The sequence below is a fragment of the Chelonia mydas genome, chromosome 1, assembly GCF_015237465.2.
Source record: "Chelonia mydas isolate rCheMyd1 chromosome 1, rCheMyd1.pri.v2, whole genome shotgun sequence".
NCBI classification, from domain to species: domain Eukaryota; kingdom Metazoa; phylum Chordata; order Testudines; family Cheloniidae; genus Chelonia; species Chelonia mydas.
This window is the reverse complement of record NC_057849.1, coordinates 10,537,892-10,552,087: the sequence shown is the minus strand read 5'-3', so window position 1 is coordinate 10,552,087 and position 14,196 is coordinate 10,537,892. Positions and strand designations below refer to the sequence as shown.

Below are 14,196 nucleotides of genomic sequence, written 5' to 3'. Positions count from 1 at the left end.
ACTCAACATCTTTTTTCTGAAAGTTGAAATTCAGGATGGTTAAGTTAGCATCAATAATCCGCTCCCTTCAGAAGAGGATGTGGTTTGTGGTTCTCAACAGGAAGGACACAGGCTTTCATTTAGACATTCATCCCGACCAGAGAAAATTCCTGTGGTTTATTGTTGGCCGAGAACATTTGCATTTCAGAGTTCTTTCCTTTGGGCTAGTAACAGCAACCAGAATGCTTACACAAGATTTTCTTTGTGGTGACAGCCCAAATGAGATGTCAGAGTCATCCAGTTTTCTCATCTCTGGACGATTGGCTCTTGGTAGGTTGCTCCTGCCAAGAGGTCAGATCACTGATGGAGTTTCTGCTCCATCTTCTAGCAGCCCTGGGTATCTGCATAAACATAGAAAAGTTATTTATTACCCACAGAGAAGATAAACGACATCAGGGTCTGTTTCCATGACAGCAGAAAGATTTCCCACAGAAAGATTTCCATTAATGAGCAACCTGATAACAAGGATACTTGCAGACCAAGAACTACGGTGAGAATGTGCCTCTTGGTGTTAGACTACGGACTAGTCTACATTGGCAATGTTAAAGCGCTGCTGTGGCAGTGCTTTAACGTGGCTTGTGTAGTCATGGCAGAGTGCTGGGAAAGAGCTCTCCCAGCGCTCTCAAAAAACCACATCCGTGAGGGGCGTAGGGGTGCACTGTCTACACTGGTGCTTTACAGCGCTGAAACTTGCTGAACTCGGGGGTGTTTTTTCACACCCCTGAGCAAGACAGTTGCAGAGCTGTAAAGTGGCAGTGTAGACAAGCCCTATATGGCCTTGTGTACTTTTGTGATGGTGTTTTGCAAGTCTTCCTCCACAATGTCTGCAGGCCTGTCTCCGGTTGGTCTACTCACCAGATAGATCACATCAATTCCAGAGCGACTGTTCTCACCAGAGTTGTCACGTCCCTCATCTGGTGGTTGAATCAAAAGAGAGTGAGAATGGGTGTTCCTTTCAACTTTCCCATCCCTGTCACCATCATAGCAGACACTTCTCTTATGGGGTGCCCACCTGAAAAGCCGTACTGCTCAAGATACCTCAACCCCATGGAAGACCAGACTGCACATCAATATACTAGAACTGAGAGCTGTCCATCTGGCCTTCACAACCTTTCTCCCACTTACACATTAAATTCATATCTAAGTGATGTCAGACAATATTACCATCATCTTTTACGTGAACAAACAGTTCAGAGCAAAATTTCTTTCTGTTTGCCTGGAAGCAGTCAGGCTTTGTAAGTGTTGCTTCAGAAATCGCATCATTATCCAAACTGCATACCTACCTGCAGATAACCCGAGCAGGCATTTCTCTGTGGATGACGAGTGAGAGGTTCACGACTCTGCCCTGAGAAAAATATTCACTCAGTGGGGTACACCTGTTCCCAAATGAACAGAATACTTCTCTGTTTTGCTCCAAAGGAGCTATGTGTCACAGCTGCCAGGGCAACACTCTCCTGTTGTCATGGAAAAACAATCTGAGATATGCCTTTCCTCCCATTCCCCTGGTACCATAGGTCCTGAGAAAGATCCATCATGACAGGGCTAGAGTCATTTTCCTAGCACCCAGTTGATCCAGGCAGTTTTGATTCCCAGAGCTCTTCAAAATATAAGCCTGTCACAAATCAGGATCCACTCCTTTTCAGACCCCCTAACTCAGGAGGGGGGAAGAATCAGACACCCTAATCCGGATTTGCTCTGTCTCATGACCTGGTGTTTGGATGGGCATTGGAAATAGAATACTCCTCTTCTTCACCTTTTCAGGCTATTCATACCTAAAATAGGAATGATTCAAGTAGGACCTGCTACCTAGCTAAATGGAGATGTTTCTCTGCATGGGTGTAGCATAATCATCCTTCTCCAGGCACTGCAAGTATTCTGGTCATTTTGGATTATCTCTGGTCTCTAAAAGCTTAGGCCTTTCCATTAGCTCGCTATGTGTCCATCTCACAGCAATTAGTGCCTTTCTCTCTCCAGCAGACAGACATTTTGTTTTCACTCACCCAAGTACCATTCCTCCAGTGGTCAAACCTTCACCACAATGGGACCTCAGTCTTGTCCTGTGAACACTCAGCGGACCACTATTTGAAGCCCTGGTGACGTGTTCCATGTCCTACCTGTCCATAAAAGTTGCATTTTTAGTAGTTATCACTGTGGCCAGGAGAGTAAGTGAGTTGGGAGCCCTCATGGCAGACCCCTCTTTTATGGATTTTCACAGGGAAAACATCTCTCATCGCCTCTAGTCTAAGTTCCTTCCCAAGATTATTTGTGAATTCCATGTCAACCAAAGTATCCTTTGACCTGTCTCTTTTCTGAAGCCCCTTGATTCTGTCGAAGAAAAAAGACGTCTTTCTCTCAATGTCAGACGTGTCTTGGTTAGTATGGAGTCAGGGCATACTCCACAAGAGCACAAAACTGCCTCTACAGCATCCCTGCAGGAAGTTCCAATACTAGACATATGCAGGGCAGCCACCTGGAGCTCCATCCACATGTTTGCTAGATATGAAATGCTGGGTGAGGCCACTGCTGCAGGTGGGACAGTGGGAACTGAAGGACTGCAAGCATCTTAGCTGCTGGCTTCCTTGCACTCCCCTCCAGTTTGAGCATTGCTTGTCCATCATCCACATGTGGAATACACTTAGGGACCAGCACTTGAAGAAGAAAGTGAGGTTACTCATCTGTAACTGGAGGTTCTTCAAGATGTGTGGTCCCTATATGAATTCTATTACCTGCCCTCCGTACCCTCTGTTTTGGATTCTGTTGGGTTCGCAGTAAGAAGAGGAACTGGAGAGGCATCAGCCTGTGCTGCTTCTTATGCCCTTGGTTGGGAGCACTAGGCGGTCTTCTATGCATGTATAGGCCAACAGACACTGCTTGTTAGAATTTCCAGACTTGGGCGCATGGTGTGCATGCAATACCCTGTGTGTGTCATACTGATAAAGACCACACATCTTGAAGAACTTCCAGTTTACAAGTAAGAAAATTGAGATTATTTATTTTTTAAAAATTTTCTAGTTAGTTTTGTTGTCTAGTTATAACCAGCCACCTGAAAGGAATTTTATAAGTGCTGTAAGTTATAGATTCAGAATTGGAGTTGCTGCATGGGTGAGAAACTAGGAGAAGGTCCAAAAGTTTTCATATTTCTGATTAGACAAGTTGCTGTTTATTAACAAGGATGCTTGGGCATCGTGATCCAGAAGTTAGGAGTCTGTGTTTGAAGACAGAGAAAATAAATTAAGCTGATGAAATTTTGGATTTAATTTCCTCGATTGTTTTTACTTGCTCTTTCTTAACGCCCTTCATTCCAGCTCTCCGAGGCCCATATTCAACTAACCTTTTAGCATGTGGTTAAATCCCATTGAAATCATTGGGTCTTTGCTAAATTGGAACCTGAAAGTGCAGACAGCAATAGTAGGAGTATTCAGAGCCCACCAACAGCCCTATCATCTCAAGATCAGGTACCAGAATTCTTGAAGGCAATTTCTAGAATTAAATCACTTGTCAGATATCCTGCAGCAAAGTGAAATCAGCAGCTGGAAACAAATAGATACTTTATAACGTCATATAAAAGTTCACAACCTGGGTGTATCTATATACTTTTACCAAATACTGTAAAATAAACTTCAACTCATTGCGTGATGATGGGCCTTTCTAAGCTGCCATGTTTATATAAATACTTTCATTGCACCTTTTTCTGTACTACCATAAACCAGTTAACCAGTAGTGAAGATAATTTGGGCCAAAGCATCAGATGATATAGATTGGTATAGCTCCATTAAAGCCAATTTACACCAGGTGAGGATCTGGCCCTATGTATGTGAGAATGGGACAATTGCATTCTTACATGTATATTTGTCCTCACATAACATAAGTGACTTATTGAGAGCAAGAAGACAACCTTCACGTGGTGTTAAGTGTTGGGTTTTTTTGTGTTTTGTGCAAATTCACTATCATAGAAATCCACTGGAGTTCGCATTACCAACCTCCTACTGAAAGTAGCAATGATTAGATTTCCTTAAACTGCCCTTTTCAGAACTAAAAAAGAACAATTGGACCAGTCCTCCAAATATATCAACTTAATGTAGAAGGGATTTCCATAAAAAAAGTGGATTACCTCTCGAGGACTCTCCAAGACCATCATATTGACATTGTGGCCCTTCAAGAAACACATATGAAAGAAGACGACAAAGCTGCCAGACATAAAAATCTATGGCTATACCAAAATCACTGCTGTCAACCATCCAAAATATGGGCTAGGAGTGTACACATGGAATGGATTAGAGGATGTAGAAGTTTTGGAAGAATCATCGACTAGCAGAAGAGAGATCAGCATGGTTAGAGTGAGGGACATCATTATAGTAAACATATACAAGCCACGTAACATAATGTGGCCTGATCTCATCTTCTCTTCCCTTCCTCATCCGGCCATGTACATAGGCAATTTTAACAGCCATCACAAAGACTGAGGATACTGCTCAAATAACATAGCCAGGGAACAGAGCACAGAATGGGCCTCCCTCAAAGACCTCCACCTGCTCTATGATCCGAAGCAATCCATATCTTTTCTGTCTGCAAGTTAGATAATGGATCACAACCCTGAACTGTGTTTTGTGACCCATAACAGCACAGGCATCCCACTGGCCACAAGAACCATCTTGAGTCACTTCCTGCATAGCCAACATCACCCAGTTATCCTCCAGTTAAGCCTGAAAGTGCCTCTTCTGCAGTCGGTGCCAAAGCTGTGTTGGAATTTCCATAAGGCTGACTGGCCCACCTACACTTCAGAAACAGAACATTGGATCCCATGGCTCGAACTGATTCCTAAAAACTATGGCCATTTTACAAACATCCTAAAATTGACCACAAAGAAGTACATCCCATGCGGCCACCACAAGGCTTTCACCCCCTGCTGGACAAAATCTGAGTCTCTACTGAGGAAATAGGAAAGGAGCATGTGACGGAAGCTGCCCCTCACTGGCTGGCAAAGGGTTAATAGCAGCCCTTGGAGCATCTGCGCAGAACCCAGCCAATCAGAGGAAGGCTTAGAAGCAGCCAGAGCTAGGCTGGGCCCTATAACAAGGGCTGCAGGGCAGAGAGGAGCTCAGTCTCTCCCTGGAGCTTGAGGGAGAAGGACTGGCTACATGTAGAGAGAAGTACTTGGGACAGAGCAGTGCTGGGCAGGGTCAGGAGAGCAAGTGGAGCTCCAGCCTGGCTAACTCGCAGACTGTGGCCTTGATACAGAGACTGAGTAAGTGCTGGGGCTACGGGGAAGTGGCCCAGGGAAAGCAGGTAGCGGCAGAGGTGAAGGAGAGGCAGTGAGTGGCTACCAGATTGTGGCCCAGAGTACTGGGGCGGCCTGTCCCCCCCACTTTGCCCCACTGGCCGCCGAGGGAAGCGGCCAGCCAAAGGACTCCAGTTTGCCCCTGAGCAAGGGGCTGGACTAGGGTCTGCAGTTCCTCACTGCAGCGAGAGGCTGGGCGAAGGACTGCTGGTTCCCGCTAAGCGGGGAGACAACAGAGTTGGAGCACATGGTCAGGGAGTGACGTGGGTCCCCACAGACAGTGGAGACAGTGGAGAAGCAGTGACAGAGAGTGAGACAGCACAAGAGGAGGGCGCTCTGCTGGTGGACAGAGCTAATTCCCAGAGCAACCAGCAGGAGGTGCCAGGGTGGTGAGCATAACCTATTACAGCAGCAACCCAGATAAAGCCACTGCGCTGCTTCAGTCCTTGAATTCGGTGCTCCTGGAAATGTGGGAAGAGATTGTTGAATCTTGATTTCACCCATTTGAGCTACAAGGGCTCTTTTGTGGCAACTTGGAGGATCCCATCCAGTAATGCTACACCTGGCAAAGGTAACTGAAAATGCTGTCACCTCTCATCTTCTTTCTAACAGCAAGATGCCAACAGTGCTGGGGCTAGATTACGCGCCAGGAGGTCCAGCGGCAATTCCGTAGAAACCTTCACCAATGCCCGGAGGAATCTCCATTCTCCTCTGCATACTCTGTTGCAGAGATCAATGTTGTGCTATCAGAAACCAAAAGCTGGAAAGCTAATGAGATTGATGGCATTCCTCCAGAGTTTCTCAAGAACATGGGGAGATATTGATGGGAATGGCTGGCAGCGCTTTTTATTGCTGTGCATAGAACCAGAGAAGTGCCAACAAGCTGTCAACAGGCAACAGTGTTTGCCTACTGAAGCCTGGGAAACTCCCAGAGGATGCAGCCAACTACCACCTCATCTCTCTCCTTTCAACCATCAGCAAGCTCATGGAATGGGTGCTGCTCCGCCATCAGTCTGACATTCTCGAAGACATCCTCCCATGGAGCAGGCAGGATTTTGCCTGAAGAGGAACTGCTGTGACCAAGTGGCATCACTTACCAGCCACATTGACAGGATTCCAACGTAAATTGAAGATGGGGATTGCCCTTGTTGATTTGTACTTGGTATACGACACCGTCTTGAGACAGGGCCTCCTCCTCAAGATCCCCCATGTAATTCATTGCTAGCAAACAATCCATCTCTTGGTGGCAATAACTAGGGACTGTCGCTTTGAGGTACACCTTAATGGCCACATCAGCAGACGAAGAGCTCTTAACTCAGGCATCCTTCAGGGCTCCATCATGGCCCCAATACTTCTTAATCTATGTGCCATGGATATACCAACCAGAGAGTTGAGGAAATGTGTACATGTGGATGACATTGTCCTACCTGCTTAGCACACAAGCCTCCATGCCATCAGCTGCACCCTAATCCAAGATCTTAGCACAATGGCTAATTATTTCCAACGCTGGAAACTTAGGCCTAACCCGAAAAAAAACACGATGATTACTTTCTATCTGAACAATAAAATGGCTAATACCAAACTTGATGTGCAGTTCTGAGGTGAGAATGTCGGCCATGAGGCTAACCCAAAGTATCTCAGCATTACACTGGACCAGAGTTTGACCTTCCAACAAGATTTTGAGAACACCCACGTTAAGGTCAGGTCTCATGTCACCCTTATCAGGAAAATGGCCAGAACATCCTGGGGCTCCAATCTATAGATCCTGTGAACTGCAACAATTGCCTTTGTATATTCTGCTGCTGAATAGTGTGCGCCAGTATGGTCTCACAGCATTCACACTAAACTCCTTAATACCCAATTCAGTAATGCCATGTGCATAGTGTTAGGGATGCTCAAATCAACTCCAGTTGATTGGCTCCCGTTCATATCACATATCCAGCCTCCACAGATTAGAAGAGCTGCCCAGACATCTCGCTTTCTCAACCATGTCAATGCAAACAGGATCCCTTTGCACGATGATCTGCACAACCCGCCAAAGACAAGATTAAAATCTCACAACCCTCTGTGGAACCGCTTCAAGTCTCTTACACTTAACTTCAACACTGAGGCTCAATGGAGAGCCACGTGGAGTGTTTCGATGGCTCAAAACAAACAGCTCATCGTCGACCCCTCCAAGGAACCACTGGGTTTTGACTAATGTTGGAAAAACTGGTGCAGATTGAATCACATCAGGACATCTCATGGGAGATGTGGACAAACCCTCTAAATGTAAAATGAGGCAAATACCGGTATGCAACATTGTGCTGGCTATCAAACGTAGATATAGATTTGTAATTGTTGCTACCAAGGCATATGGAAGAAGAAGAAGTGACTTATCTTTTAATACAGTCACTAGTCTCAGCAGAAGACACTTGAGCAAAGATGTTTCCAGTTGGTTCTGATGGGGCAGACTTTAGCTTGTAAGTAATTCTGGATAGGTGAACATTCATATTATGAGAAGACGTATTTACAAGTAAGAGCATAATGTTTTCTTATAGATCTAAATACGGATCTTATATTTCACTCTTTTATTTATACTGAATTTATTTACAGCTATAAAGAACAGTTTAATATCAAATGCAATTCTGTATTTACTGTATTTACATTTACTTTATTTTGTATTTTAGGGGTGGAAAATATCCAGGGATTGATGGATATTCATATGGAGACTATCTGTGCACTGGTACTCCCTCAGTAGCTACTGTCAAAGTATGTGAAATATAGTCTACAGTATGTACACTTCAAAAATTGATATTTTAATTAATATAAATATTTTCTCCAGTAACATTACCCTAATAATTGATTGTTTCATAGCATTTAAGTCTAGAACTATTAGATCATCTAGACTGACATCCTGTATATCACAGGGCATTAAATTTCACCCAGTTATCCCTAGATAAAGCCCAATGACTTTAGTCAGACCTAAGCCTTTCAGTCCTTAGATGACTAAACTGTTGTGTGCCACAGCAGAGAACAGAAGAGACCAAGGTGCCACCAGGGCTCCTGCAATGGCAGGGAGTTGACTAGGTGAGCTATGCCTAGATGATTCCAGCATGTGATCCATGTCCCATACTGCAGAAGGAGGAAAAACCCCAACGTCCCTGCCAAACAGATCTGGGGGAAATCCCTTCCTTAAAATCTGGTGATCAGTTGAACCCTGAGGGTATGAACAAGGCATACCAGCCAGTCATCTAAGAAGGAGGACTCCCTGCACCTCCTCAAAGTCCTAGTCCGCCCATCCACTGTCTCATCTCCAGCTGTGGGTAATTGAATACACTCTGATGGGTCAGAGGAAGGTGGGGAAAAAAACCCAGGGTACATTTGATAAATTGTGCATTTTGGGGGCAGGGGAAATCCTTCCTGACCCCTGCAAACACCTGAAACCCTGAAGCATTCAATTTGATTATATTCCTTGTACTAATGCAGAGCTGCAAGTGTTATGAGCATGTTGAGGGCAATGCAAAGCTTTCTGTTCTCCATGGCTCATGAAGAGAGGTAATGAACAGGGGATTCATAGATTCCCAGAAGTCACTCAGGAGGGACCACTATGACTGTCCAGCCAACCACCCACACACAAAGGCCATAGAATTTCTCCCAGAATCTTGATTAAAGCATATCTTTTAGAAAGATACCTAATCGCTATGAATTTGCATCTTATTTCGAGGTTCAATTTGTCTAACTTTAACTTCCAGCCATTGGATCTTGTTATGGCTTTGTCAGCAAGACTGAAACTCCCCCCTCTTTATCAGATATCTGGTCCATGTGTAAAAAGCTATACACAGCAATCAAGTTGCCTCTCAACCATCTCTTTAATAAGATGAATAAATTGAGCTCCTTAAGCCTCGTGTCATAAAACTTGTTCTTCTTTAAATGCTCGCTCATATTCATTCCTCCACGTTAGGTGTATGCGTGCCATCTGCACAATCACTGGAGATTTTTTCCTCAGTGGTATCCATCGGGCTGGCTCTAATGCCCTTTGGCACTAAGCACTCATGTGCTGATAGGGACCCAGTTGGTTCTGCATCCTCTCAGTTCCTTCTTACCTCCTATGATGGTTGCTGGAAAAGCTCCTCTTGCTTACTGGTTTCGCTATCCCGGTTCTTTATTTTCTCAGTTTGGACTGTTGTAGATTAATTTTATATATAGTTAGTGAACACTTCTTGCCCTGTTAGCGGATTTTTGTCTGCTCCCGGTACTGGGGCATGCCTCGGTCCCCAGGTGTCAAGCTCTGTGCCTCCTGTAGCAAGCCCATGCTTGTGAGTGACCCACACTCCATTTGTCTGAAGTGCCTGGGAGACTCATATCAGGGACCGCTGCCAGATCTGTCAGGACTTCAAGCTCTGTATGAAGAAGGACATGGAGGCCAGGTTGAAGTTCCTCCTGATGGAGGCGGCACTCCATCCCTAATCAGAGCTGAGCCAGTCTGACTTGGCAACCAGTATCTCAGCATTGGTGCGGAGTGCTCCTTCTGACATGAGAATCTCTGCACTGTTCTTCGCTGGTACCAAAGAAAAAACGTAAGAAGTAGCTGGCAGAGAGGGGACATTCTCAGACTCTGGAGAAATCCAAGCACGTAGAGTGCCATGGAGTATGACCTGAGTCTGGCCAGTCCTCTGCCCCCACTCTGAGGGCGGCACCGTCAACTCCACCTCATAGGCAAGTTCCACTGAGTCCAGTCCTGGACCATCCTGTGATGGGTTGGATCACAGAAACCCCCTTGGGGCTGCCAACTGATGTGCCACGGCTACTTCTGCCCCTGCTTTCCCTGCCAGCTTGGGACTCCAGAGCCCTGTTTTGTTGAGCCAGACACGCCAGTCTGCTCCAACACAGACCCAGAGTCTGAACCACGTGCCCCAAATCTGCAGACTTAACTGAAAGCAGCTTAAAAAATGTTCCTATCTTTAACACTCAGATGTCCAACTCCCAAAGGGGTCCAAACCCCAAAGAAATCCATTTTACCATCTATAACGCTTATACAGGGTAAACTCATAAATTGTTCACCCTCTATAACACTGATAGAGAGATATGCACAGCTGTTCCCCCCTCCCCCCCACGTATTAATACATACTCTGGGTTAATTAATAAGTAAAAAGTGATTTTATTAGATACAGAAAGTAGGATTTAAGTGGTTCCAAATAGTAACAGACAGAACAAAGTGAATTACCAAGCAAAATAAAATAGAACATGCAAATCTATGTCTAAGAAAACTGAATACAGATTAAAAACCTCACCCAGTAAGCTTCCTTTTACAGACTAATCTCCTTCTACTGTGGGTCCAACAATCACTCACACCCCCTGTAGTTACTGTCCTTTGTTCCAGTTTCTTTCAGGTATCCTTGGGGTTGGAGAGGCTATCTCTTGAGCAAGCTGAAGACAAAATGGAGGGGTCTCCCCAGGGTTTACATAGACTTTCTCTGGTGGGTAGACACTCACTCACTCCCCCTGTGTAGAATCCCAGCTACAATATGGAGTTTTGGAGTCACATGGGCAAGTCACATATCCATGCATGACTCAGAACTTACATGTAGCAGCCATGGGTCACATGCTATCTTGAACGTCCTCAGGTAGACTTCTTATGTGGATTGGAGCATTCCAAGATCCATTGTTCCTTAAGTGCTTCTTGTCTGGGCACTTAATTTGCACAATCCTTTCTCAAGAAGCTGACCAAATGCTTTACAAAGGCTACTTAAAAATCAAGCCAGTACACAGCCAATATTCATAATTTTGAATACAAAAATGATACATGCATACAAATAGGATTAATAGATTCAGTAGGTCATAACCTTTACAGAGATATGTTACGTGGTATATGTAGCATAAAACATATTCCAGTTATGTCATATATACATTCATGAGCATATTCCCATAAAGCCTTATGGGGTGCACCGTCACACATCCCTTGGCACCGGAGGAGCAATGCAACACCAGCAAGATTGTGGTACCATCTATTCTGGAGGCATTTGTTGCAGCCAGGGACCTGCTGGCTCTTTCGGTACCACCATTGCCAGTGGTACAAGAGTTGGTGGTGTTGGTACCGGGCAGCAGAAAGGAGCCTGTGGCCCTGGGCTCCCATTCGGTACAGCCACCTCAGTACCATCTAGGCGGAAACTGTCCTTGCTTGTGTCAACCCAGGTATTCCCACCTCAGCACCATTCCCCAGCACCGATGGATACCTCCCTTCCATGTTCCCCAGAGGAAGGCTCATCATTATACTTGGAGGTAAAATTATTTTCCCACTAGAGGAACTGCTGTCAGTTCCCCACTGGGCAGCCCGACCAGTTGATGGACCTGGGCGCAGGGGTGTTGCTGAGTACTTGGCACAATGAGCACTGGCTTATGCAGATACAACAGCCATTTTGGAACCTCTGGGGTTTTCCCCCTATGCAAGGGCCCTCTTTCAGACACTCTTACTCTGTAGTCTCGGAAGGAAGAATGCCCCCACCCTACAACCAGCACGTGACCCGGACTCCAGTACCAAGCCTGAGGACCTAGATTTCTGGGACCCAGTCAGTGCAGAAAAAGAGGAGCAGGACCCCCTTCCAATATAGACCTCTTCTTTCTCTTCCCTGGATGAGGCAGTGTCTGGGATGCCTGTATCCTCCCCTCATGACGACTTTGCAGCTGACGAGGAGCTGAAAGTGGAGGTAGTCAAAGAATCCTCCCATAGCCTGGTTGATATTTTGTCCACTCCGGGCCCATTGAAAGTGACCTTCCCTCTCAATGAGGCCATTATGGTACCAGTTAAAGCCTTGTGGCAAACCATGTCCTCCCTACCTCCCACTGCAAAAAGTGCTGAAAAGAAGTACTTTCTTCCCACCCAAGTCTATGAGTACTTGTACTCTCAGCCCTCTCCAGGATTCCTGGTGGTCTTGGCAGCCAATGAGAAGGACAGACAGGGACAGCAAGGGGTGACTCCCAAAGCAAAGGACATAAAGAGACTAGACCTGTTTGGAAGAAAGGTTTATTCTACAGGAGGTCTACAGCTCCACAGCTCCAACCAGCAGGTGTTGCTGGGGAGATACAGTTTTAATGTTTGGAAGTTGATGATGAGATTGAAAGACTGTCTTCCCTACAAGTCCAGATAGGAGTTCTCTGATTTGGTGGAGGAAGGGAAGTCTGTGGCCAGTGCCTCCCCACAGGCCACCGTTTTTGGAGGCTGGATCCCTGGCTTCTGCAGTGCTCATGCATATTGTGACAGGGTCAGCCCAGATGGCTACAGAAGAGTGATAGAAGGCAGATATATTAGTCCCAGATTAAGTACTTTTCCCTAGGTAAGGTAACGGGCAGTTCCAAAACAAGCACGAACTTGCTGGAACCATTTAAGGCAGGCAGGCTAATCGGGACACCTGGAGCCAATTAAGAAGAAGCTGCTAGAATCAGTTAGGACAGGTTTCAGAGTAACAGTCGTGTTAGTCTGTATTCACAAAAAGAAAAAGGAGTACTTGTGGCACCTTAGAGACTAACCAATTTATTTGAGCATAAGCTTTCGTGAGCTACAGCTCACTTCATCATCACTTCATAGGACAGGCTGGCTAATCAGGGCACCTGGGTTTAAAAAGGACCTCACTTCAGTTAGGGAGAGACGCGTAAGGAGCTGGGAGTGAGAGGACGTGCTGCTGGAGGACAGAGGAGTACAAGCATTATCAGACACCAGGAGGAAGGTCCTGTGGTGAGGATAAAGAAGGTGTTGGGAGGAGACCATGGGGGAGTAGCCCAGGGAGTTGTAGCTGTCACAAGCTGTTCCAGGAGGCACTCTAGACAGTTGCATTCCACAGGGCCCTGGGCTGGAACCCCGAGTAGAGGGCAGGCCCGGGTTCCCCTCAAACCTCCCAACTCCTGGTCAGACACAGGAGGAGTTGACCTGTTCTGTGGGTTCCACCAGAGGGGAAGGTCTCTGGGCTGTTCCCCGACCTACATGGTGGATCAGCAGAGACTGCGGGGGTTGTTCTTTTTTTCCCCATGCTGGCCAGTGATGAGGTTATCTGACTGAACGGCAGATTTGAGCCACGAAAGTAGCCAAACTGAGGGCTGCCGTGAATCTCTGAGGTGAGCAAATCCGCCAATAAGCGAAGGACCCACCAAGGTAGAGGAGGAACTTTATCACAATATATATTCTGGGCTCCAGGCCTTGGGTCTGGAGGTCTAACAGTCCATCCTGAACCTTCCATTTGAATGCACTTTGCTCTTCTCCAGACAAATGGATGTGAAGTTTTACAGCCTGAAAGTTTCTAGAGCCACCCTCAAGTCCCTAGGTCTATATGCCCCAGTGCCTTCGAGGAAACACTTCAGGCCTCAACAACCAGTCCACTTTTCAGCTCTGCTACCATGCCAGGACCTGTTTAAGACGCGAAACAAGGGTTATAAATGCAAACATTTGCCCCTGTCCACTTCAGCCTCACTACTGGGCCATCACAGATACTTGGGAGGCCCCAAGCAGGACTTTTGATGTGGCACCTGAGGACGTTATACCAGTTTCTGTACCATATCTGTCCACCTTTTGTTTTCAAACCATCTCTCCCACTTCAGCCTAGTGTAGTCCCTCATCACCTCGGACCACTGGGTACTGAGTATGGTGGAAGAAGATTGCACTCTTTAGTTTATTTCCACCCCTCCCTGACACCCCCCCTTCCCCACCCCTCTTCAGGAACCCCTCTTCTTCTTCTCACAAGCAGCTTTGAGCCCTGGAGGTGCAACCCCTTTTCCGGGTAGGGACCGTGGAGGACGTACCTCAGAGCTTGAGAGGGAAAGAATTTTACTGCCATTATTTCCTAATCCCAAAGGCCACAGGGGTCTCAGACCCATCCTAGACCTGCGTTTCCTCAGCAGTTATCTCAAGA

The 14,196-nt window shown here is 46.2% G+C and overlaps 1 protein-coding gene across 1 annotated transcript in view; it reads left to right on the top strand.

Moving 5' to 3' along the window:
• LOC114021339 (disintegrin and metalloproteinase domain-containing protein 20) overlaps window positions 1–14,196 on the top strand; it is a 183,772-nt gene that overhangs the window by 66,684 nt on the left and 102,892 nt on the right. Inside the window, exon 10 of the mRNA XM_043527312.1 lies at window positions 7,987–8,068. Within this exon, the coding sequence (XP_043383247.1) occupies window positions 7,987–8,068 (82 nt within the window). The remainder of the gene's footprint in view (window positions 1–7,986; window positions 8,069–14,196) is intronic.